Consider the following 25,228-nt stretch of genomic DNA (forward strand, 5'->3'; position numbering starts at 1 on the left):
GTGTGTGTGTGTGTTTGTGTGTCTTTTTGGGGGAAAACTTACATAACACCCCTACAGAGCAAAGAGTATGCTCGGTATAAATGTGCTGCACTATGACAGCAAACGCATCATTTGTGTTTTGACACCGTAGCAGGGACGTACTCGAGAGCTAGCAAACAGCTGCGGGTGAAAGGTGTTCAAAACAACGGTTAACCTTTATTTTCGAAATTGGTCCACGGTAACCAAGACCTTGGTTGCTTAAAGTTGCTGTTGTAAATTTTCATTTGGCCAGATAAAGAAAAACGAAATGGCAAAGTGGTTTATTGTGAGTATCCAAAGGATTTGAAGAATGTTTGGAATTTTTAACTTATCTCTGGACTTCTTTTCTCTCCTTTAGTTAAGCGTTTTGTTGGTGGCCAGTGGCTTGACCTATGGCAAACCCACCTTCGGTAAAGAACATGTCCACATACGCATCCACTTACCCGAGTCTGGCGGGGATCATGGTGGTGGCGGCGGTGGCCATATTGAACATCATGGTGGCGGTGGATTTGGCGGCGGTGGCGGACATGGTGATGTAATTGGACCCCTGACTGGAGGATTATTGGGCGGTGGTTACATCAGTGATGCTCATGGTCATGGCGGCGGTCACGGTGGCGGCCATGGAGGCGGTGGTGATGTCCATACGGTAATTGTGGCTGATGCGGGCGGTCATGGCGGCGGCGGTGGCGGCCATGGAGGCGGCTTTGGCGGTGGTCACGGCGGCGGTTTTGGCGGTGGCTATAGTGCCGGAGGCCATGGCGGTGGTGATGTCCACACTGTAATTGTGGCTGATGCTGGTGGCCATGGAGGTGGCGGCGGCGGTCATGGTGGCGGCTATGGCGGCGGTCATGGTGGTGGTTTCGGTGGTGGCCATGGAGGCGGCCACGGTGGTCATGAAACTGTTATCATTGCTGATGGTGGTTCTGCTGGCGGTCATGGTCATGGCGGTGGCGGTTTCGGCGGCGGCCATGGTGGCGGTTTCGGTGGCGGCCATGGTGGATCCTCAGGAGGACATGAAACTGTTATCATTGCTGATGGTGGATCCGCTGGCGGTCATGGTCATGGCGGCGGTTTTGGCGGTGGTCATGGCGGTGGTTATGGCGGCGGTCATGGTGGCGCCCAAGAAACCCTTGTTATTGCTGAAAGTCACGGTGCTGCTGGCGGTCATGGTCATGGCGGTGGCGGTTATGGCGGCGGTGGTTACGGCGGTGGTCACGGTGGATCTTCTGGACATGGACATGAAACTGTTGTCATTGCTGAGAGTGGTCATGGTGGTTCAGCTGGCGGACATGGTCATGGTGGCGGTTATGGCGGTGGTCATGGCGGTGGTTATGGCGGCGGTCATGGTGGCGCCCAAGAAACCCTTGTTATTGCTGAGAATCACGGTTCAGCTGGAGGTCATGGTCATGGTGGCGGTTATGGCGGCGGCAGCGCAGGCGGTCATGGTGGCGCCCAAGTCAATACCTATGCTGTTATTCAAGAAAGTGCTGGAGGACATGGCAGCGGTGGTTATGGCGGTCACAGCAGTGGCGGTTATGGTGGTCACAGCAGCGGCGGTGGTTATGGCGGTTCATCCCATGGCAGTTCTCATGGCGTAGCTAGCATTGCTGCCATTGCAGCAGCAGCTGGTTCTGGCTCCGGTGGACATGGCGGCTACAGCTCCGGTGGTTATAGCTCTGGTGGTTACAGCTCTGGAGGTGGTGGTTATGGCGGTTCTTCCCACGATGATGCCAAAATAGCTGCTATTGCTGCTGCTTCTTCCTCTTCCTCGTCCCATGGCAGTTCCGGTGGTTATGGAGGCGGTTATGGCGGTGGCTATGGAGGTGGCCACGGAGGTGGTCATGATGATGCCAAGATTGCTGCAATTGCTGCTGCCACTGCTGGCGGTAGTTCCCATGGTTCTGGTGCCGGTGGTTATGGTGGTGGCGGTTATGGCGGTGGTTCCTCTGGTCATGATGATGCCAAGATTGCTGCCATTGCTGCTGCTACTGCTGGCGGTAGCTCCCACAGTGGTTCAGGCGGTTATGGTGGTAGCGGCTTTGGAGGTGGTTATGGCGGTGGCAGCGGCTCCGGCCATGACGATGCCAAAATTGCAGCCATCGCTGCTGCCTCTGCCGGCGGTAGTTCCCATGGTTCCAGTTCAGCCTATCCCTATCCATCAGGTCCCTCAGCCGGTGGCTGGCAATCCGGAGGTGGTAGCTCATCTGGCTGGTCTGCCTTGAGTGGTTATTAAATCCATCATCACCATCATCACTAATTTAAGTCTAGTCCATTTTCTACACACACAAACACAAACAAAACGCATCGAACAAAACACAATGCATTTACGTTCATGTTTCACTACAAATGGCGCCCAATTGTTAAAGGCGCCCAAAAAAACATATTGCATTCATTGCAAAACAAAAAACTTCATTCTTAATTTATATTTTATTTTATTTTTCATCATTTATTTTATTTTTATTCTATTGTAAATATTTATGAAAATATATATTATTTTTTACAAAAAAAAAAGATTTTTTACTATTTTTAGGGAAGGCGGTGCATCATTACCTAAAAAAGGGAAAGAAATAAAATGCCTCTCAAGGCAGAAAAATGGGTTTCTGGGGAAGTTTCCATAGCAAAGTTTTCCTTGGAATGTATATATAAAAGAGGCAAACATTAGCTAAACCAAAGAGAGAGAGAGAGAGAGAGAGAGAGAGAATAACAATCTCATTGCGAAGTGGATACATTTTGATGATTTCAACCCATCCCCCCCACCCCTTTTCTTGGATATGGAAAATTTATGATATCACATATTTGTTGTTTAGAACCTAAAACTTGATTTCCAAATAAATCAAAAGCAAAGCCTTAATAAGCCTTTTAGAAAGCCTAAAAGAGTTTATCGTACATTTTTTGGCATCAAAACAACTCTTCCTACGTACGAAAAGTACTTCAAAGGACAACTTAATACGACTTAAATAAATTGCTTGGAAGCATGTTTTATAGATTTAATAACTTTGGTCGTTTTTTTTTTTTGTGCCATTTCGAACATTTTACGACATATTACCCCCACACCTCATCATATGACTGCATGTGTGTGTGTGTAAACCCTTTAGTCCAATCTGTTAGATTTACGTTGACATAGCTGTAGTTTAAAGTTGAAACTGTTTTTTTTTTATAGTTATTTCATTATTATTATTAGCAAAGGCATCATCATAACCATTGTCATCATCATAGTCAGCAGCAACAACAACAATAATAAGATTAGCAACAACATTAAAAAACTGTTATGTGTTTGTTGACAAATACACTTGAAGAAATCTTCGTCATTTTACAAAGTCTACGATTTGAGGGCTTGAAAATCAACTCCAAGTCCGCGACTTTGGGACTTGAGAAAACCGCTATTTTAGAGATTAGAAAATCAATTAAATCTAAAAATTTCTTTAAAAAATGAATTATTATAGGATTTCCAAAATTATTTAAAATATCTGCAACATATTTGGAAAATCTATGATTTGGAGACTTAACAATTTATCAGCAAAATCTACGATTTGGGACTTAAAAAGTAAAAAAGAAAATTCCATGATTTGCGACCTTAAAAAAATATTTTGGAAATTAATTCAAGGTTTGGTGGCTTGGAAATTCTTCAAACAGTTTGTAGACAAGAAATATTCTGAAGAAAAACACGATTTGGAAACTTGATTTCCCTTGAAATCAATTCTCGAAAAAAAACATTTCAAACAAATTTTTTAGAAAAATCTCCGATTTAGGGCTTTACACTTTTTTAGAAAATCCAAGATCTGGTTATTGAAAATTCTTAAGAAGATCAATGTTTTTTGGGACTTCTACAGGGTGAGATGAAAAAACTGCAACCACCTTCAGACTGCTGTCATTTCTAAACCACTCGTCCGACAGCTGTTAAAATTATTCCAGTGACAGCTCATTATATTGATTAAAAGCGTACAAAAGCAATTTGGTGAGAATTTTCGTTGTAAACAAACAAAATTATCGTGTTTACTTGCCACAGAGGTCAGCTGAAAATGTGCAACTTCGGTTGGCCAACAGAACTCAAGCGCCGGCCATGGTGATGGTGTGCGCCGCCATAACAGCCGATGGTCGCTCTCCGCTCGTATTCGTATTAATCGACCGTGACATCACAATAAATGCCGAATATTATCGCGAAAATATTCTGGAGGGTGTGTTAAAGCCTTGGGCACGCCAACATTTGGACCGCAGACCTTGGACATTCCAGCAGGACTCAGCCCCATTGCACTCAGGACGCGCCTCTCAAGAATGATTACAAAAACAAGGTTCCTCGCTTCATTTCCAGCGCGCAATGACCACCAAAATCTCCGGATACCAATCCGTTGGACTATTGTGTCGGGAGTATTTTGGAAAGTAAGGTTGGCACTAAAAAATACCAAAGTGTCGCTCACCTCAAGCAAGCGATTCGCCGGGAATGGGCCAAAATACCGCAGAGCAGCATTCGGACAGCGTGTGACGGTTTCATTGGCCTTTTGAAGGCCATAATTCGTGCCAAAGGTGACCAATTCGAACAAATCTAAACTTATTCTAAAATTTGATGCTATTTCCGACATTATTTTGTTTTCATTCAATAAATTTGAAAAAAAATGTAAAAATTATGACTTTTGACTTTGTTGACGTTTTACTTTCGTTTTTTTTAGAAAATCGTCGATTTGGGTCAAAATTTCCTAAAAATTCCACTTTTTATGTCCGATGAGTAGTCTGGAATATTTGATTCGGATATCCACAAATTGGTGGTTTGAATAAATTCTTAATAATACCCAATTTGAGAGATTTGACAGAGACCACATAGAAAATTCTTAAACAATTCGTCAGAGAAGCCACGATTTCGATCATTAAAGGAGACTTTAAAATGCTTTAAAGGAAAGCTTAAACATTTCTTAAATAAATCCAAAATTTAAATCAAAGAGGGAGGCTTGAAATAATCTTTAAAATTTTTCCGATAATGCAGCAAAGCTTGCTTAGAAAATTCAGTATTTGAGTCTGTGAAAGAAGCTTGTCATTTTTAATTTCAGCTTTTTAGATCAGGGTTCGATCCCCATGATTTCAATCAAAAATAAATTTCAGAAGAATTCATAAATTCGGTCAGTAAAGGAGATTTATAGAATTCTTTGCAAACACCAAAATAGGCTTGACATCAGTAAACCAGTAAAGAATGTCTTAAAGTCGGTCGGGGACTTTATGATACCCTACACCACTTTGTTAATTTATTAGAGCTGCGCATAACAATTAAAAGTTTTTATGGGAGAATTTAATCATACACGCTATGATTATAATTATAATTTAAAGTTCAAAAGGGCTAAATATGCCGAAGCATTTGTATCTTTTAAATTCGGACTTGTATTGCCCATTTGGTGCACAATTAATTTGAAATCAGATAAAGATATATATGGGAGCTATTTCCAAATCTAAACCGATGTCGATAAAATTTGGCAAAGATATTTCTGAGCTGTATTTGATACATTTCCCTGAATATCGTTGTTACAAAGTGCATATTAAAGCTGTGGGTAACAAATATAACAAATCGGATGAACAGTATATATGGGAGCTATAGCTATATCTGAACCGATCTTCACCAAATTTGACATACTAACTTCTAGACTCAATTCGATCGTATGTGCCAAATTTCATCCCATTTGGGCAAATATTAGACGTTTGGTGCACAATCAAAGGTAAATCGGACGAAGTTATATATGGGAGCTATATCCAAATCTGAACCGATCTCGATAAAATTTAGCAAATGTATTTCTGAGCTGTATTTTATATATTTTCCCAAATGTTGTTGTTGCAGAGTGCATATTACGGCGGCGGTGGACAAAAATAACAAATCGGATGAACAATATATATGGGAGCTATAGCTATATCTGAACCGATTTCGATCAAATTCGGCATAGTTATTTTCAGGTCCAATCTGATCGTACGTGCAAAATTTCATACTGTTCGGACTGATATTACACGTTTGGTACACAATAAAAGGCAAATCGGACGAAGATATATATGGGAGCTATATCTAAATTTAGACCGATTGTCTCCAATTTCTAAAGGGTTCGTCCTTGGGCCAAACAAATGATTTGTACAAAATTTCATCTGGATAGGGCAATAAATGCGAACTGTACTTTGTTTACAAAAATACATGAACAGACGGACGGACATCGACTCAGAATGTGATTCTATTCAGATCATCAAAGGAGCTATGGGTCTATCTCGTTTCCTTTTGTCTGTTACAAACAAATGCACAAAGACATAATACCCTGACCACCTTGTGGTGTAGGGTATAAAAAGGCTTGAACAAGTCTCTTAACAGATCATTATTTTCGGTCATTAATGAAACCTTAATAAGTACTGAAGCTGACCACAGGGTTATTCAAAGCTAAGGTTGAGAGCGACCTTAATAAGTACTCAAGCTGACTAGAGGTCAACATCACATAGAAGATCGCTGGGATATTTGAATAATACATGAATATAAAATATTACAATTAAAAAAGCTGTAATTTCGGCCGAGCAGAACTTTGAATACCCTCCACCATTTGGAACGAATATGGAAATTTCAAAAATTGAATCCATTTAAAATTCCGTACAAATCTTAAAAAAACCGAAACAAATACACGGTGACGTGCACCTTCATAGACATATTTTGTAATAAGACAATACAATATCCAAATGCCGAATTTGAAAAAAAAAATCGGTGAATAATGTAGCTAAAATCTGGTGGCTATATATGGCGGCTATACCACAACGAGGACCTGCACAGACAGTTTTCTGCCTTAGGCTGTAGTATCCATTACGAACTTCAAATACATAATTTGAAACAATTCCGGTGTATAATGTCGCTAAAATCATCAAAATACCGATATATGGGAGATATAGGCAAGCGTGGACCTGCACAGACAATTTTCTGCCTTAGGCTGTAGTATCCATTACGAACTTCAAATGCTAAATTAGAAACAATTCCGGTGAATAATGACACAAAAACCATTAAAATACCGAATATCGGGAGGTACCGTTATATGGGGACTATACGAAGACGTGATCCTGCATAGACGATTTTCTGACTTAGGCTGTAGTATCCATTACGAACTTCAAATACCAAATTTTAAACAATTCCGGTGTATAATGTCACTAAAATCATCAAAATGCAGAATATCAAGGATACTGCTGTATGGGGGCTATACGAAGGCGTGGACCTGCACAGATAATTTTCAGTCTTAGGCTGTAGTATCCATTACGAAATTCAAATACCAAATCTTAAACAATTCCGGTTAATAATGTCGCTAAAATCGGGAGGTAGCGTTATATGGCTGCTATACGAAGACGTGGACCTGCGAGACAATTTTCTGTCATAGGCTGTAGTATCCATTACAAACTTTAAATTCCAAATTTGAAACATTTCCGTGGAATAATGTCGCTAAAATTATAAAAGTTCCGAATATCGGGAGGTACCATTATTTGGGGGATATAGGAAAACGTGGACCTGCACATACAATTTTCTGTCTTAGCCTGTAGTATAAGGTACGAAGTTCGTACCAAATTAGAAATGTCGTACCAATTAGAAATGTGTACCAAATGTCCTGCAGATATAATGTACAGTTGAGTAAAATTTTATCAACCTACTTAATTTCGCTAGAGTGATTTCCACAGACGCACGGACATAGCTAAATCGACATAGAATTTTATGCTGATCAAGAATATACATACTTTGTGGGTATAAAATGTATGTATCGAGGCGTTACAAACGGAATGTCAAAATTAATATACCCTCCATACTGTGGTTGGGGTATAAAAAAGGCCGGTAAAAGTGGATATTCTGTAAACTTTAAAACTTTCACTACTTTTAATTTGTTCGAGTGTATAAAAATTCCCATAACCTCAAAAAAGGACCACACATAAACACCATGTGACACGATTGTGTGCACACATGTACATGTGTGTATGTGTGTGTATAATCAACCAAACTTGAACTGAATGAAAATCATGGCATGTTTGGGAATAAAAAAATATTACTCGCGATAAATAGTAAACGCAAACAATGAGTAGTACAACCACACCCACGCTCACACACCCATACACAAACATAGCACACACACTCATCATCTGCAAAAGGGAATGGGGACAAACTACACACACACACACAACTACTACTACTACTGCATGCAGAAAAACGCTACAAAGGAGTACTCTTGCAAAAAAAAAATATATATATATATATATATCCTGACGCTTAGGGAATTTATTATTAACGCCATTAAAAAAGTAGAAATGAGAATTACAAAGGGGAGTGCGGGAAGGAAGAACCGTTTTTTTTTTCTTTTTTCAAAATATAAACGTTATAATAGAAAATCTAGCAAAAAGCGCGACTGTGAGTAGTGTTCGCCAAAGGAATGGATGGCACGGCAAAGGGGTTTCAAATAATAACATCACGCACATGTAATGCATAATAACCATGTTATGTGTGTCAGAGTGTGTTCGCGTTTGTGTGATAAAGCCATGGAAGCGCGGTGATAAAAAATTCTGCCATAATAGTTTTTAGCTAATATTTCATGCAGTCGAAGTACTATCTGCACAGAAAAAATCCAACCCAAGACTTTTCATGTCAGAGATCCTTGATTCCATAGGTCGCATGTGGGTGGCAATGTGTGTGCCCCGTTCGTCGGGTTTGGAGTGTTTATGATGAAATTAAAAACCAGCTCGTAAGCAGTGTTTGTTTTCAGTGATCAATCATATTTTTCCGTTCTTTGTATGTGTGTGTGCATGTGTATTCATGTGCTTTTACTCTCTAGTTTGCGGGTAAAAGCATATCCCAATTGGTTGTGTGATAAACAATCAATTTTTGATGACTTATTTTTTATGACCCATAAAATTGCAATAACAACCATTAGGAATATCACAATCATTACATCAATATTCGGTTCATTACTAAATGTTTTAATTCCCCCGTGGTATGGATGGCGGGGACAAACAGAAATTTGGGATATAGTTATCCTTTTTTAATTGGTGTAGCAATAATAATTAATATTGGACACCAAATGGAGGGTACAAAAACGTAGGTATTAAAGAGAAGAGTGCAGAAAATAAAGGATGTTTTTTTTAAGCCCGATAGAACTTGAAATTGTAAAAAATAACACAAAAAATTAAATTTTAATCAATTTTTATACCCTACACCACAAGGTGGTCAGGGTATTATGTCTTTGTGCATTTGTTTGTAACAGGCAAAAGGAAACGAGATAGACCCATAGTTCCTTTTGATGATCTGCATAGAATCCGTCTGCATAGTCCGTCTGTCCGTCCGTCCGTCCGTCCGTCTATCCATGTATTTTTGTGAACAAAATGCAGGTCGCATTTATTATCCGATTGAGATGAAATTTCGCAAACAACATTTGTTTGGCCCAAGGACGAACCCTATTGAAATTGGAGATAATCGGTCAAAATTTAGATATAGCTCCCACATATATCTTCGTCCGATTTGCCTTTTATTGTGCACCAAAAGTGTAATATCAGCCCGAATAGTATGGAATTTTGTATATACACCCAAATTAGGCCTGAAAATATGTATGCCAAATTTTATCGAAATCGGTTCAGATATAGCTATAGCTCCCATATATATTCATCCGATTTGTTATTTTTGTCCTCCGCAGCCATAATATGCACTCTGTAACAACAATATTTGGGGAAATATATCAAACGCAGCTCAGAAATACCTTTGCTAAATTTTATCGAGATCGGTTCAGATTTGGATATAACTCCCATATATAACTTCGTCCGATTTACCTTTTATTGTGCACCAAACGTCTAATAATTGTCCAAATGGGATTGAATTTGGCACATACGGCCGAATTGAGTCTAGAAGCTAGTATGTCAAATTTGGTGAAGATCGGTTCAGATATAGCTATAGCCTCCATATATATTATTCATCCGATTTGTTATATTTGTTACCCACAACCATAATATGCACTCCGTAACAACGATATTCAGGGAAATATATCAAATACAGCTCAGAAATATCTTTTTTATCGAGATCGGTTCAGATTTGGATATAGTTCCCATATATATTTTTATCCGATTTCAAATTAATTTCGCACCAAATGGGCAATACAATTCCGAATTTTAAAGATACAAATACTTCGGCATATTTAGTCCTTTGAACTTTAAATTATAATTATAATCATAGCTTGTATGATTGAATTCTCTCATAAAAACTTTTAATTATTAAGTGGAGCTCAACTAAATTAGCAAAGTGGTGTAGGGTATCATAAAATCGGCCCCGCCCGACTTTTGGACTTTTTTACTGGTTTTTTTATTCAAAAGATCAATACGTGACATTAACATTTGAAAATGATTTCGGGCAAAAAGGGACCGCGGCTGTTCTTGACGATGTGCATTCTGGACGTCCAATTTTTGGCCACTTTTTCGAACATAAACCAGTGACTTCACGTAGCCCCACAGGAAATAATCGTGAGGTTTCAAATCGCACGACCTTGCAGGCCAATTGACAGGTCCACTTCTCGAAATCAACCAAATCGCCAAATTTTGATTTCAATAAGTCGATGGTTGCGTTCGCCGTTTGGCACATAGCGCCATCCTGTTGAAACCACATCTCCTCCGGATCAATGTCATCCATATTTTTAAACAAAAAATCATTGATCATGGTGCGGTAACGATCTCCATTGACCGTAACGAGAGCTTCGGCCTCATTTTTAAAGAAATAAGGTCCGATGATGCCACCAGCGTGAAAACAGCACCATACGGTGCATTTTTCTGGATGTAATGTAGTCTGTCGGGGTCTCTTGTGGATTTGTCTCACTCCATATGCGGCAATTTTGCTTATTAACAAACCTGTTAAGCCAAAAATGCGCCTCATCGCTGAACACAAGTTTGCTAAAAATACTGATAAAAATATTACAACGTCCCAAATTTGGACCATATCGACTCTGAGATATGTGCAACTTTTTGGAAACTGTGAAAATATGCGTGAGGTAACAGATATAGCCGCCCAAAGTATTCCATTTTCATACTTCATCTAATACAGATACAGATATAGCTGAGAAGAAGTAAAAGACTCACAATACGGTGCTGTTGTAAATTAATTATTATAACAACAAAAGACGTTCAAGAGTTTTCATCTAAAAAACTGAACAAATTGTCCAATAGAATAATTGCAGATTACTCGGAAATTGTTCAGAAACAAGTAAAAGAGTATCAGTCGATTTTGTCTACAAATTGTTTACCCTCAGCCATATGGCTAGAGAGGATATATTGTCGATTTAGCGATGTCCGTCGGTACGTTTGTCTGTCTGTCTGGCTGGTGCGCACAATACCTCTCGAGGGGAGTATCCGATTTGGTTCAAACATGGTACATCGTAATATTATCATGAAACTTGGATCGAAATCGGAGATATGCAATATTGGCCCGCTCCTTCTGGTATCTCCCCACAAAAATTAAAAAAAAAAAATTTATTGCACTGAAAGAAAAAGGATAATCCGATTTTTCACCAATTTTGCCAATTCATCCATGCTAAGTCAGGTGCGAAAATCGACAATATTCCCCAAAAAGGGTCAAAATATTGAAATGTGATGTATGAGTCCGATTGCCCCAAATTACACAGATCACAATATTTTTATTAACCCAAGGTCTGCTGTGAATATGGAATGTATCGGTCCACTCCTTCTGGTACCTCCCCCACAAAGGGCCAAAGTTTTGAATAACCAAAAGTATTATAAAATCCCAAATAAGCATTCGGTTCTCTTCATATTTCACACATCTCATTATTTAGACATTGTGTGTTAGTCGAAATCTGTTCTGAAGATGGGATATATCGGTCCACTCCTTCTGGTATCTCCCCCACAAAGTATCGCTATTTTCAATATCCATGAAGCTCATAAAACGCGAAATTAAGAGATCTGATGTGAATGAATTTTTCTGTCCACTCCCTCTGATATATCCTTCCCCACAAAAAGTTGAAATTTTTATTTACAATCATTCGCATAAAATTGAAAATAAATGTTCGATTTTCTTTAGATTCAGCAAGTCTCAATATTTTTTTTCAGTATTTGTTGAAGTAGAATACTTCGATTCACTATATCTGGCACCTCACGCACATTATAATATTCCCTAAAAATTATCACATATCTCATATGAAGTGATATAGCTCAACTATTGTATGTTGTGATATTTTTATCAGACATATATCAGAGAGTAATTGGATAATATTGGCAAACTCCTTCAGGACACCCCCCCCCCCCCTCATAAAGGCTCAATATGATGAATAATAAATACGGACGCCAAAATACAGAGTGAAACCAACTTCAGACTGCTGTCATTTCTAAGCCACTCGTCCGACAGCTGTTAACATTATTCCAGTGATAGCTCATTATATTGTTTAGAAGCATTTTGGTTCCAGAAAAAAAGTTATTCGTGATGGAATTCAAGCGTGATAGTGTGATTTTTTTATATTTGGCTGGAAAAATACATGGCTATCGTTAGAGCACTCCAGCATTTAAATGTGAATGAATCTTTTGTGTCTCGTACCATCGCTCGTTACCGTGATACTGGTAGCGTAGCCCGACGTCAAGAAAGTGGACGGAAGAAAATAGCAATATCAGCAGAAATGGTTCGAAAAATAAAGAAGCGACTTGATCGAAATACACGGCGCAGTGGCCGAAAAATGGCTCATGAGCTGAACATATCGCAATATTCTCGCTCGGGATAAGGCCATTGAAATTCCAAAAAGTGCAAGATCTTACACCGCACCAGAAAGAAAATAGACTCAAAAGAGCTAATGAGTTGCTTGGCTTGGCCGAAAGTGGTGAAATGTCGAATTTGGTTTTCTCCGATGAGAAAACATTCCTTTTCCAGCAGTTTGTAAACAAACAAAATGATCGAGGTTACTTCCAAAAGAGGTCAGCTGAAAATTTGCACCTTCGATTGGCCACCAGAACTCAAGCGCCGGCCATGGTAGTGGTCGCTCTCCCCTCGTATTAATCGACCGTGGCATCAGAATAAATGCCGAATATTATCGCGAAAATATTCTGGAGGGTGTATTAAAGGCTTGGACACGCAAACATTTTGGCCGCAGACCTTGGGCATTCCAACAGGACTCAGCACCATCGGACTCAGCACGCGTCACCCAAGAATGGTTAGGAAATGAGGTTCCTCGCTTCACTTCCAGCGCACAATGTCCACCAAAATCTCCGGATACCAATCCATTGGACTATTGTGTCAGGAGTATTTTGGAAAGCAAGGTTGGCCCTAAAAAATACCAAAGTGTCGATTACCTCAAGCAAGCGCTTCGCCGGGAATGGGCCAAAATACCGCAGAGCAACATTCGGGCAGAGTGTGATTTATTCGTTGACCGTTTGAAGGCCATAATTCGTGCCAAAGGTGACCAATTCGAACAAATCTAAACTTATTCTAAAATGTAATGCTATTTCCGACATTTTATTTTTTTTTTTTCATTCAATAAAATTTTAAAAAAAAAAAGTAAAAATGATGGCGCCTGACTTTGTTGCAGGTTTTTTATCTCACCCTGTATGTTTGAGGATTGCCTATTTTGACAACCCCGGAATATGTTTCATATGTAATTAAACACACTCCTAACTCAAGGGTTCGACTTGAGTATGTAAATTGACTTACTCTGGGCAATTGTGTTGTCTATAGGGCCACTTACGACAAAAGTGTTTTAATACACCTCTCCACCTTTAATCTGACCACGGTTATCCAACAGCAAGTAGAATTCCCTGAGCAAGTTCTTTCTCCTGGAAGAGCAATTTGTCCAAATATGTTGTTCCTCTGTTGAGACACGCCAAAATTCTCGCCTTCGTTTAGTTCCACCTTTAGCTTAATTTTTATGCAATTTGTTCCATCAAGACAATCAAATTTAATTTCTCCAAAATTAATTTGCAATTTTTACTCAACCACTGTGTTGGGATATTTTTTACTTTTTTGTTTGCCTCTAGCCCGTCACCAAATTAAAACACTTCTTCACTCTTTAGTTGTTTCAAATAAGAATGTTTTATTTCTTTTCTATTCTGGTTTAACAACCAAAGGAATAGCGGGACAATATTTTTTGCATTGAATAGCAGCAGAGCGATCAGCAGAGGCAGAGCAATAACATAAACAGAGATGATGCACTCAACGTATGTATGTATGTTTGTACGTATGTGCGTTATCTGCCTATCACTTGATCGTCTGACTGCTCATCCATATTTACAATAACAATGCTAGTTATGATGGATTCTCTTTAGGGCGAATTCAAAGTAAATAATAGAAAAGGGAAAACAGAAAAAATGACATTAAGGTGGCTCTTGTAGCGTTAAAATATTAAGTACTGAAAATAATTAATTTAAATAATGTTATGTTTTCAAAAATGCTCTTTGAGCAACAAATCAAATTTAAATAATATTAAAAAATCATTTGAGTGATTTAACATCCCGGGCCCCATTGAAACCCTTGTTTCAATCAAACTTTATTCTTTAGGAAGTACGGCTAACTTTGCCACGGGACGCTTTAATGTAGTTTGTGCTGTCTTGACTTCTGCCACTCGAACAAAACCGTCTGCTCCTGGAATAAGTTTGGTAACACGACCGATGGCCCATTTCATGGGGGGAACATTGTCTTCGTGTATGAGCACCATATCGTTGACTTGAAGATTTTGTTGTGGGTTTTTCCAGCGATAACGATTTTGTAACTGAGCCAAGTATTCTGTGTGCCACCTGCTCCAGAAATGAGACTTTATGGCTGAGATTCGTTGCCACTGTTGTAGATGAGAAATGTCAGAGTCATATTTTATCTTCTCTGGAATACACTGCAACGGGCAACCAATGAGTAAATGCCCTGGAGTAAGCGCTTCTAAGTCGTTGGGATCTGTGGATATCTGGCAGATAGGACGGAAATTTAAAATTGCCTCTATTTCAACAAGGGCTGTGCATAGCTCTTCAAATGTAAGACGAGCACTAGGGAGCGTTCTGAGCAAGTGGCCTTTAGCTGATTTCACAGCAGCTTCCCATAGTCCACCAAAATGAGGAGCTCTGGGAGGAATGAAGGAAAATTCTATGAACTTCGCAGATGAATAATGAGCAATTGCTTCCTTATTTTTGTCGAGGTGGAAAAATTTATGAAAATCACTCAATTTCCTCTCTGCTCCAACAAAATTGGTAGCGTTATCGCAATAAATTCTTGACGGTACACCTCTGCGGCCAGCAAACCGCTTTAATGCTGCTATGAAGGCCTCGCTGGACAAGTCGGATACCGCTTCTAGGTGTACTGCCTTTGATGCGAAACAAACGAAGACAGCAATGTAGGATTTTGATGGAGCTTTCCCTCGAATCCTGAGATACGTTGGTATGGGACCAGCAAAATCAACTCCAACAACATCAAATGGGCGGAAACGGGTAACTCTATCTTTGGGTAAGTTGCCCATTACCTGAGTGAGTAATTTCGGTTTGTATCTTGTGCAATGTATGCACTGATGAACAACCTTGCGGGCCAAAGACCGACAATTGACAATCCAAAATTGCTGCTGAACCAAAGATACTAAGGCTCTTGGACCAGCATGGTAATTAGAGCGATGAATGTAGATCACCATGATTTTTACGAAGGGATCGGTTTTGGGCAGGAGCAAAGGAAACTTCATCTCTGGTGTAAGCTCGGCATTTAATAATCGGCCGCCAACTCTTATTAATTGCACTCCAGAGACATCTTCTATAAATGGAGCCAATGATGACAGCTGACCAGAGACAAATCCATGCTTTGATATTTCAAGGAATTCCTCCGAAAAATAATGTTGTTGAATGCACCAGACTATCCTATGGAGAGAATGTGTCAACTCATCTGGAGATATAGAGGGCAAGTGGAGCGATTTCCTTGAACGAATTCGAAATATATATGAGAATATTCTGAGACATTTTAAATAGTTACTGAATTTATGGACTGCTTTTAGGATATAGGGTAAGTCCTCCTTTTTTGTTACCAATGTAATTTTTCGTCTTTCAAGCTGCATGTCCGCTTCGCTTAGACTTGGGCCAGAATAATTTGGCCAATTGAAAGATGGGCCAATAAGAAAGGAAGGGCCTACGAACCAAGGCGAAACCAGTATATCGGAGACAGAACAACCTCTGGATACTAAATCAGCGGGATTGTGTTCAGTAGGAACATATTGCCATAGGACATCAGGGCAAGTTTCTTGAATCTCAGCTACTCTGTTACCCACAAAAGTAGACAAGGTTGAAGAGTGGGAATTAATCCAATGAAGAGTAATCTGAGAATCCGACCAGAAGTAGATTTGGGAAATCGAGAAGTTAAAATATTGCTTTAATTGGCTCCAGAAGGTTGCGAGTAAATGAGCAGCACACAACTCTAATCGAGGCAATGTTCTCGTTTTCAAAGGCGCAACTCTTGACTTTGATGCCATTAAATTTACTGATATGTTTCCCAAAGAATCTTCACAGCGAAGATACAAACAGCAACCATATGCCTTTATTGAAGCATCTCCAAATCCATGGACCTCTATGTTAGTTGAATTTGGCAGTCGAATGTATCGAGGAATCTTTACTTGAGACAAATTATTGTAATCAGCCATGATGGATTCCCACGCTGATTCAATTTCTTGAGGAACTGATTCATCCCAATCACATTTTATGATCCAAAGATGTTGGAGCAATATTTTTGACCTGATGATGAGAGGGCTTATTAAACCCATTGGGTCAAAGAGCGTCGACGTCAGGGAAAGAATGTTTCTTTTCGTATTATGTGCATACGTTTTGGATGGGCGAAACTCAAAATGGAATGTGTCATTATCTGAGTGCCATGTCATACCCAAAGTACTTGTGACGTCATCATTTAGCTTCATTTCTTTTACTCCATCTTCACTTGAGACATAACCTGGGTAATTGCTATGCCATTTCGAGAGTGAAAATTTCGAGTAAGATAAAATTTCGGTGACTTCGTTCTTAATGCGTTTTAAAGATACAAGGTCATCCGCTCCAGTAACCATATCGTCGACATAAAAATCATTCATGATTATGCCTTTTCCTACTTCGTATGGGTTGGGAAAACGTTCTGCGGCATAATGTAGGCTTCGAATTGCGAGATATGGTGCCGAAGCTGTCCCGTATGTAACGGTGTTGAGGGCAAATGTTTTTATCGGTTTGGTGAAGTCATCTCTCCACAGTATAAGCTGAAGTTGTCTATCCTCAGGGTGAACCAAAACCTGACGATACATTTTGACGATATCAGCTGTCATTCCGTAACGATGACATCTGAAACGAAGCAGAGTAATTAATAAATTGTTCTGGATTGTTGGACCCACCATCATAATTTCATTCAGGGATGTTTGTGAAGAGGTTCGACATGATGCGTCGAAAACAACACGCAACTTGGTCGACACACTGCTGGGGCGAAGAACACAGTGATGTGGTATGTAATAGTTGGGAACTGAAATATTAGTGTCGTCCACCTGAGACATATGGCCCAATTCCTCATATTCTTTAAGAAATTTTGAGTAATCTTCTTTTAATTCAGGGTTTTTGTTCAACTTTCTCTCTATGGAAAAGAAACGACGCAGTGCAATGTCTCGTGAATCGCCAAGCACATTTGGGTCACCTTTAAAGGGCAATCTCACCATTAAGCGTCCATCCGATTGAACTGATACATTTTTCACAAAGTGGTCTTCACATACTTTTTGTTCTCGGGACATATTTTGGCATTTACTTTCAACGACGTCAATTTTCCATAGCATTTCAATATTTTTATTTATCTCTTGGAAAATATCTTTGTGTTGTACAATGGAGTAAGTAGACCTTTGTGATGATACTGCCGTTTGACTTGTATACTTTCCAGAGACAATCCATCCCAAGAGAGTTTTTTGTAAAGTGGGCAAATTTTCTCCAAGTTTAATTTGACCAACGGATAAGAGCGAAAAGAATGATTCTGCTCCGAGTAAAATATCGATTCCTCGTCGACGATGAAATTCTGGATCAGCTAGCTCTATGTTGGAGGGCAAATTGAAATCATTAACGGAAAGATTCTCATCAGGATGATAACCAGTTATATTGCGAGAAACCAGGAACTCTAATGACATATTGAAGTTATTAAGACGAGATCTTATTGTCGTTTGTGTTTTATGAGTGACTCTCAACTTCGAAGAGCCAACTCCAGAGACATCTGTTGAATTTGTGCATTTCTTGAGATTAAGAGATTTGCATAATGTCTCACTTATGAAGTTAACTTGAGAGCAAGAGTCAAGCAGAGCACGGCCCAGTTGATATTTTCCCTCTGAGTCACGAACCAATACTAATGCAGTAGCAAGAATAACAGCACTCATTTGGGGACTGGGTTTGTTTTGAAAGGTGCTATGTGTAGCAGCAGATGATGATGACGTTTCTTCTTCTTTCTGGGGACAGGTTGGTTCTAATTGCTTATGAAGAAGCGAGTGATGACGTTGTTTACAAAATCTGCATGAATATTTTGAGGGGCATTGTATGTAACCATGCCCTTTTGATAAACAGTTGAGGCAAAGTTTTTGTTGTTTAGCTTTTTCAATTCGTTGATTAGGAGTAAGAACGATGAACCGCTGACAAGTTGATATCATATGACCCGATTTGGAGCAATGACTGCACACAAAATCTTGAGCCACATTTTTTTTTACGAATGAATGTTGTTTTTGATTATTACTATGTGAGTAATTTGTTGTTATGGTAGGGCTATGCTGTTTTGAAGACCGTCGGCACTGTGCGTCCAATTGCTGACAACGCTTGTCCAACATGGAGCAACATTCAGTCCAAGAGGGTAATTTAGAGTAATCGATGTATTCATCCCATCGTTGTTTGGTTTCAGAATCAACCTTGCTCATTGCGAGATGAATTATGAAGGCATCACAAATTTGTTCAAAGGAGCCAAGCGATTTCAAAGAGCTATAGAGAGCAGAAATTGTATCCACAATATTTCTCAATTGCTTTGGAACAGGTTTATTGGACTTCGGAAGTTCAAACATTGATGTCACATTTTCAAGAAAGATTAGTGTGTCATTATCGTACCGTTCCTTCAATATTTTAAGGGCACTAGAGTAATTTTCATCAGTGACTTGGAATGCCTTTATGGTTGCAAGCGCTTCCCCACTAAGACACGAGAGTAAGTGGTTGAATTTTTCCGAAGTAGAAATATTTGGGTCATTGTGGACCAAATTGTTAAACGTATTTATAAAGTTCTTATATTCCAGATATTTCCCATCAAACTTGGGTAATTTTAAGCTGGGTAATCTATTTGATGGGACATGAGGCAACACAAAAGATTGATCAGCTATACTAGGACGTCTACCTTGCCCAATTTGAGTAAGAATTTTAGTTTTAATTGAAACATATAGTTCCTCAATTTCGGCTCTTCCATTATCTCTGGGGGACAATCTTTCTATCTGGCTTTGGTAGTAAGAAGCTTGCTTGTAGTGGGATTCTACAATTCCCAAACGACACTCAAGTTCTGTATGAGACAATGAAGTGTTGGATTCAATTATATTTTTAATTCGGGTCATACTCCCCTTTGACGAGCCACGTTGTTGTTTCAATTCCTCAAGGGTTGTGTCCCTTTGGGAACCCTGGACTTGTTCATCAGTCATTTGGAATTATAATTTATTATAAATTTGTGTAAAAATGTTTTCCGTTGGTTACCGATGATAGGATTATGTTGCGCAAGAAAGAGAAGCTGGTATATGAGAATGCCGTCTCAGTCTAATTTTCAGGTTCAGCCACTTGAGCAACAATTTCCCTCTGAGAAAGAAGCAATACGATAGTTTTAGAAATTGCAGCAAAAAATTAGCTGAAAAGTACGCGAGAATGCTGTCTCACTCTAAATTTTCAATTCAGCAATATTCCTTATCGCTTATAAAAATGGCTTCGATTCTTTCGCAAAATGACGGAGTAATGGCTGACAGTAAAAAGGCGGGCAAACAAAATCCAAATGCACTTGGGTAATATGGAGCAAAAATTGTAGGTTAAAAAGACACAAGTGTCCTGTCACGGTCGCCAATGTTTGAGGATTGCCTATTTTGACAACCCCGGAATATGTTTCATATGTAATTAAACACACTCCTAACTCAAGGGTTCGACTTGAGTATGTAAATTGACTTACTCTGGGCAATTGTGTTGTCTATAGGGCCACTTACGACAAAAGTGTTTTAATACACCTCTCCACCTTTAATCTGACCACGGTTATCCAACAGCAAGTAGAATTCCCTGAGCAAGTTCTTTCTCCTGGAAGAGCAATTTGTCCAAATATGTTGTTCCTCTGTTGAGACACGCCAAAATTCTCGCCTTCGTTTAGTTCCACCTTTAGCTTAATTTTTATGCAATTTGTTCCATCAAGACAATCAAATTTAATTTCTCCAAAATTAATTTGCAATTTTTACTCAACCACTGTGTTGGGATATTTTTTACTTTTTTGTTTGCCTCTAGCCCGTCACCAAATTAAAACACTTCTTCACTCTTTAGTTGTTTCAAATAAGAATGTTTTATTTCTTTTCTATTCTGGTTTAACAACCAAAGGAATAGCGGGACAATATTTTTTGCATTGAATAGCAGCAGAGCGATCAGCAGAGGCAGAGCAATAACATAAACAGAGATGATGCACTCAACGTATGTATGTATGTACAAACATACATACGTATGTGCGTTATCTGCCTATCACTTGATCGTCTGACTGCTCATCCATATTTACAATAACAATGCTAGTTATGATGGATTCTCTTTAGGGCGAATTCAAAATAAATAATAGAAAAGGGAAAACAGAAAAAATGACATTAAGGTGGCTCTTGTAGCGTTAAAATATTAAGTACTGAAAATAATTAATTTAAATAATGTTATGTTTTCAAAAATGCTCTTTGAGCAACAAATCAAATTTAAATAATATTAAAAAATCATTTGAGTGATTTAACACTGTATGTTTAAATAAACCGGCAATAGCTGAGGGTATACATCCGTCGGCAAAAACCGACTTACTTTTAAACTTGTTTTATTACGGACCCATCTGGCAACGCCATAACTTTTGACAGAGATGTCACATCGCTTAATGTTTACAGAATATCAAACACTTATTTCCAAATGTATGCGAATACTTTGGTACCCACTTAGAACATCATCGACAAATGTATCCACGCAGCAAGATCAGTCTCGACGACTGAAATAAAAATAAGTTAATGGGAGTTATACCTTGGATGATGGTGATTCATATATAGTTGATGAGACCACGTTTCGAGACTGAACGACGTAATGTTCATAAACCACTCTAGAATAAGATAACGTTAATAGTTTATCAAATGAGATCCTCAGTTGAGTTCCTTAAACATATGATCGGAAATGACATTTAATGGTTTAGTTCTGTCGAGTAATAACACAAGCAATTTAATTACTACCTGCATTCCAACACGAAAAACTGCCTACATAACTCTGCGGGTATTCGACTTCGCTGAATGGGAATGGCGCCCAACCACATATGGTTGATATCCTCGAATAGCATGGCGTATCAATTGACTGCAGTGATCGATAACTACGAAACTTCCTCTAAAACTAGGGGGGATTAATACTACAAGTTTTTATCCCCTACACCACAAGGTGGTCAGGGTATTATGTCTTTGTGCATTTGTTTATAACAGGCAGAAGGAAACGAGATAGACCCATAGTTCCTTTTGATGATCTGCATAGAATCACATTTTGAGTCGATTTATGCACGTCCGTCCGTCCGTCTGTCCATGTATTTTTGTAAACAAAGTACAGGTGGCATTTATTGCCCGATCCAGATGGAATTTTGCAAAATTCTTTTGTTTGTCCCAAGGACGAACCCTATTGAAATTGGAGATAATCGGTCAAAATTTAGATATAGCTCCCATAAATACCTTCGTCCGATTCGCCTTTTATTGTGCGCCAAACGTGTAACATCAGCCCGAATTGTATGGAATTTTGCATATACACAAAAATTAGGCCTGAAAATATGTATGCCAAATTTGATCGAAATCGGTTCAGATATAGCTATAGCTCACATATATGTTGTTCATCCGATTTGTTATTTTTGTCCACCGCCGCCGTAATATGCACTCTGCAACAACAATATTTGGGGAAATATATCAAACACAGCTCAGAAATACCTTTGCTAAATTTTATCGAGATCGGTTCAGATTTGGATATAGCTCCCATATATAACATCGTCCGATTTACCATTTATTGTGCACCAAACGTCTAATATTTGTCCAAATGGGATGGAATTTGGCACTTGCGGCCGAATTTAGTCTAGAAGGTAGTATGCCAAATTTGGTGAAGATCGGTTCAGATATAGTTATAGCTCCCATATATATTGTTCATCCGATTTATTGTATTTGTTACCCACAGCCGTAATATGCACTCCGTAACAACGATATTCAGGGAAATATATAAAATACAGCTCGGAAATATCTTTGCCAAATTTTATCGAAATCGGTTCAGATTTGGATATAGTTCCCATATATATTTTTATCCGATTTCAAATTAATTTCGCACGCAATGGGCAATACAAGTCCGAATTTAAAAGATACAAATGCTTCGGCATATTTAGTCCTTTGAATTTTAAATTATAATTATAATCATAGCGTGTATGATTGAATTCTCCCATAAATACTTTTAATTGGTATGCGCAGCTCTACTAAATTAGCAAAGTGGTGTAGGGTATCATAAAATCGGCCCGCCCGACTTTAGGACTTTCTTTACTGGTTTTTGATTTGAAAATGATTTCGGGCAAAAGGGGACCGCGGCTGTTCTTGACGAAGTGTATTCTGGACGTCCAATTTTTGGCCACTTTTTCGAGCATAAACCAGTGACTTCACGTAGCCCCACAGGAAATAATCGAGAGGTTTCAAATCGCACGACCTTACAGGCCAATTGACAGGTCCACTTCTCGAAATCAACTTATCGCCAAATTTTGATTTCAATAAGTCGATGGTTGCGTTCGCCGTTTGGCACGTAGCGCCATCCTGTTGAAACCACATCTCCTCCGCATCAATGTCATCCATATTTTTAAACAAAAAATCATTGATCATGGTGCGGTAACGATTTCCATTGACCGTAACGCGAGCTCCGGCCTCATTTTTGAAGAAATACGGTACGATGATGCCACCAGCGTGAAAACCGCACCATACGGTGCATTTTTCTGGATGTAATGGAGTCTGTCTAGGTCTCTTGTGGATTGGTCTCACTCCATATGCGGCAAATTTTGCTTATTAACAAACCTGTTAAGCCAAAAATGCGCCTCATTGCTGAACACAAGTTTGCGATAAAACAACGAGTCATTTGCCAACTGCTCTAGAGCCTGATTTTCAAAGTAAATTTGGATAATTTCGTAGCGTTGTTCAAGCGTGATTCTATTCGTGATGATTTGTCAGAGTATACTGAAACAAATAAAAAAAAAAGTTTCATCAAAATTTAATTTTTTGTGTTACTTTTCACAATTTAAAGTTCTATCTGGCTTAAAAGAAACACCCTTTACATAGATGGGATGAAATTATAATGAACAAGTAAAATACTATCCGTCGGTTTTGCAGACAGATGTATACCCCCAGCCTTGAGTTATGATTATTCAAACTGTTGACCCTTTATGGAGAAGGTTCCGAAGCAGTTGGACAATATTGACCAATTCGTATCTGAACTAAAACTGATCAAAATATTACAACGTCCCAGATTTGGACCATATCGACTATGAGATATTTGCAAATTTTTGAAAAATGTCAAAATATGCGTGAGGTAACAGATATAGCCGACCGAAGTATTCCATTTTCATACTTCATCTAATACAGATAAAAAATACAGGGTGAGATGAAAAAACTGCAACCAACTTCAGACTGCTGTCATTTCTAAGCCACTCGTCTGACAGCTGTTAAAATTATTCCAGTGACAGCTCATTTTATTGTTTACAAGCGTTCAAAAGCATTTTGGTGAGAATTTTCCAGAAAAAAATGTTCTTCGTGATGGAATTCAAGCGTGATAGTGTGATTTTTTTATATTTGGCTGGAAAACCACAAGTGGCTATGGTTAGAGCACTCCAGCATTTAAATGTGAATAAATCTTTTGTGTCTCGTACCATCGCTCGTTACCGAGATACTGGTGGCGTAGCCCGACGTCAAGGAAGTGGACAGAAGAAAACAACAAAAAACAAAGAAATCAGAAGAAATGGGTCGAAAAGTAAAGAAATGACTTGATCGAAACCCGCGTCGCGGTGGCCGAAAAATGGCTCGTGAGCTGAACATATGGCAATATTCCATTCGGCAAACATTGAAAAATGAAAACATTGATTATCTCGAAAATATTCTGGAGGGTGCATTAAAGCCTTGGTCACGCAAACATTTTGGCCGCAGATTTCAACTATTTCAGAGCGCTCGCGTGGCGTGTATTGGTTCATGGTAAAAATCTGCTTGGACTTCAAACGCGGTATGTCATTAAGCAAAGTCAAGTCAAGTCAAAAGTTATGGCGTTGCCAGATGGGTCCGTCGAATATGGGCAACCCTGTATATTTCTCGTGTGTACAGAATGTATGAGCTGTATAGAAGGTTGGGCGGGGCAAATGGTCACAAATATTATCATCTTTATATTCTAACTCTTCCTATTCTAACTCCAAACTATGTCCACAAAAATACTCTGAAACTTTAATACCCTTTATTTAACCACCGCCATTACATCTACAGAAATATCCTGCATCGAAATTGTTTCACATTTTGCCACACTTTTAACGGATATTAACAGAAATGCCACATTCAAATGCTTGGCCAACCACAATAACCATTTATTCCCACGCTACCCATCTAACCCAAATCCAATTTCAGCTTGTCACAGAACAAATCACCTGAACTGTAACATTCAACGTTGTAATGATATCAAATAAAGTCAAGCCATTTTCAAAATCTCAAAAGTAATTGACAGTTTTGTGAAAAAGGGAATGACACTCATACAGTGAGGGTGAGGGATGAATGCAGAAGAGGAATAACCAATAGGTTCCAGTGAACATGTCACACCATTGGATTACTTTCTCACTCTGACTTCGTTTCACACAAAATTATCATCTTTCGACAATGATGTGACGATAACGATGATGATGATGATGATGTCATCCCACCAATGATGACAACTTCTTTTTATTTTCATGATACGTGCATTTCATAGAGTGCAGGAAAGTGTAAAGTAAAGATGT

At 39.0% G+C, this 25,228-nt stretch overlaps 2 protein-coding genes across 2 annotated transcripts in view; both read left to right on the top strand.

Moving 5' to 3' along the window:
- The window catches only part of LOC101889291 (sodium channel protein 60E), a 585,783-nt gene that overhangs the window by 373,269 nt on the left and 187,286 nt on the right, over positions 1 to 25,228 (top strand). The window lies entirely within an intron of this gene.
- Positions 99 to 2,530, top strand: LOC101894104 (uncharacterized). Its single transcript, XM_011295084.3, has 2 exons — positions 99 to 304; positions 377 to 2,530. The coding sequence occupies exons 1-2, from the start codon at positions 287 to 289 to the stop codon at positions 2,249 to 2,251; spliced, it is 1,893 nt and encodes a 630-aa protein (XP_011293386.1). The 5' UTR covers positions 99 to 286; the 3' UTR covers positions 2,252 to 2,530.

The sequence above is a fragment of the Musca domestica genome, unplaced genomic scaffold, assembly GCF_030504385.1.
Source record: "Musca domestica strain aabys unplaced genomic scaffold, Musca_domestica.polishedcontigs.V.1.1 48, whole genome shotgun sequence".
Classification (NCBI taxonomy): domain Eukaryota; kingdom Metazoa; phylum Arthropoda; class Insecta; order Diptera; family Muscidae; genus Musca; species Musca domestica.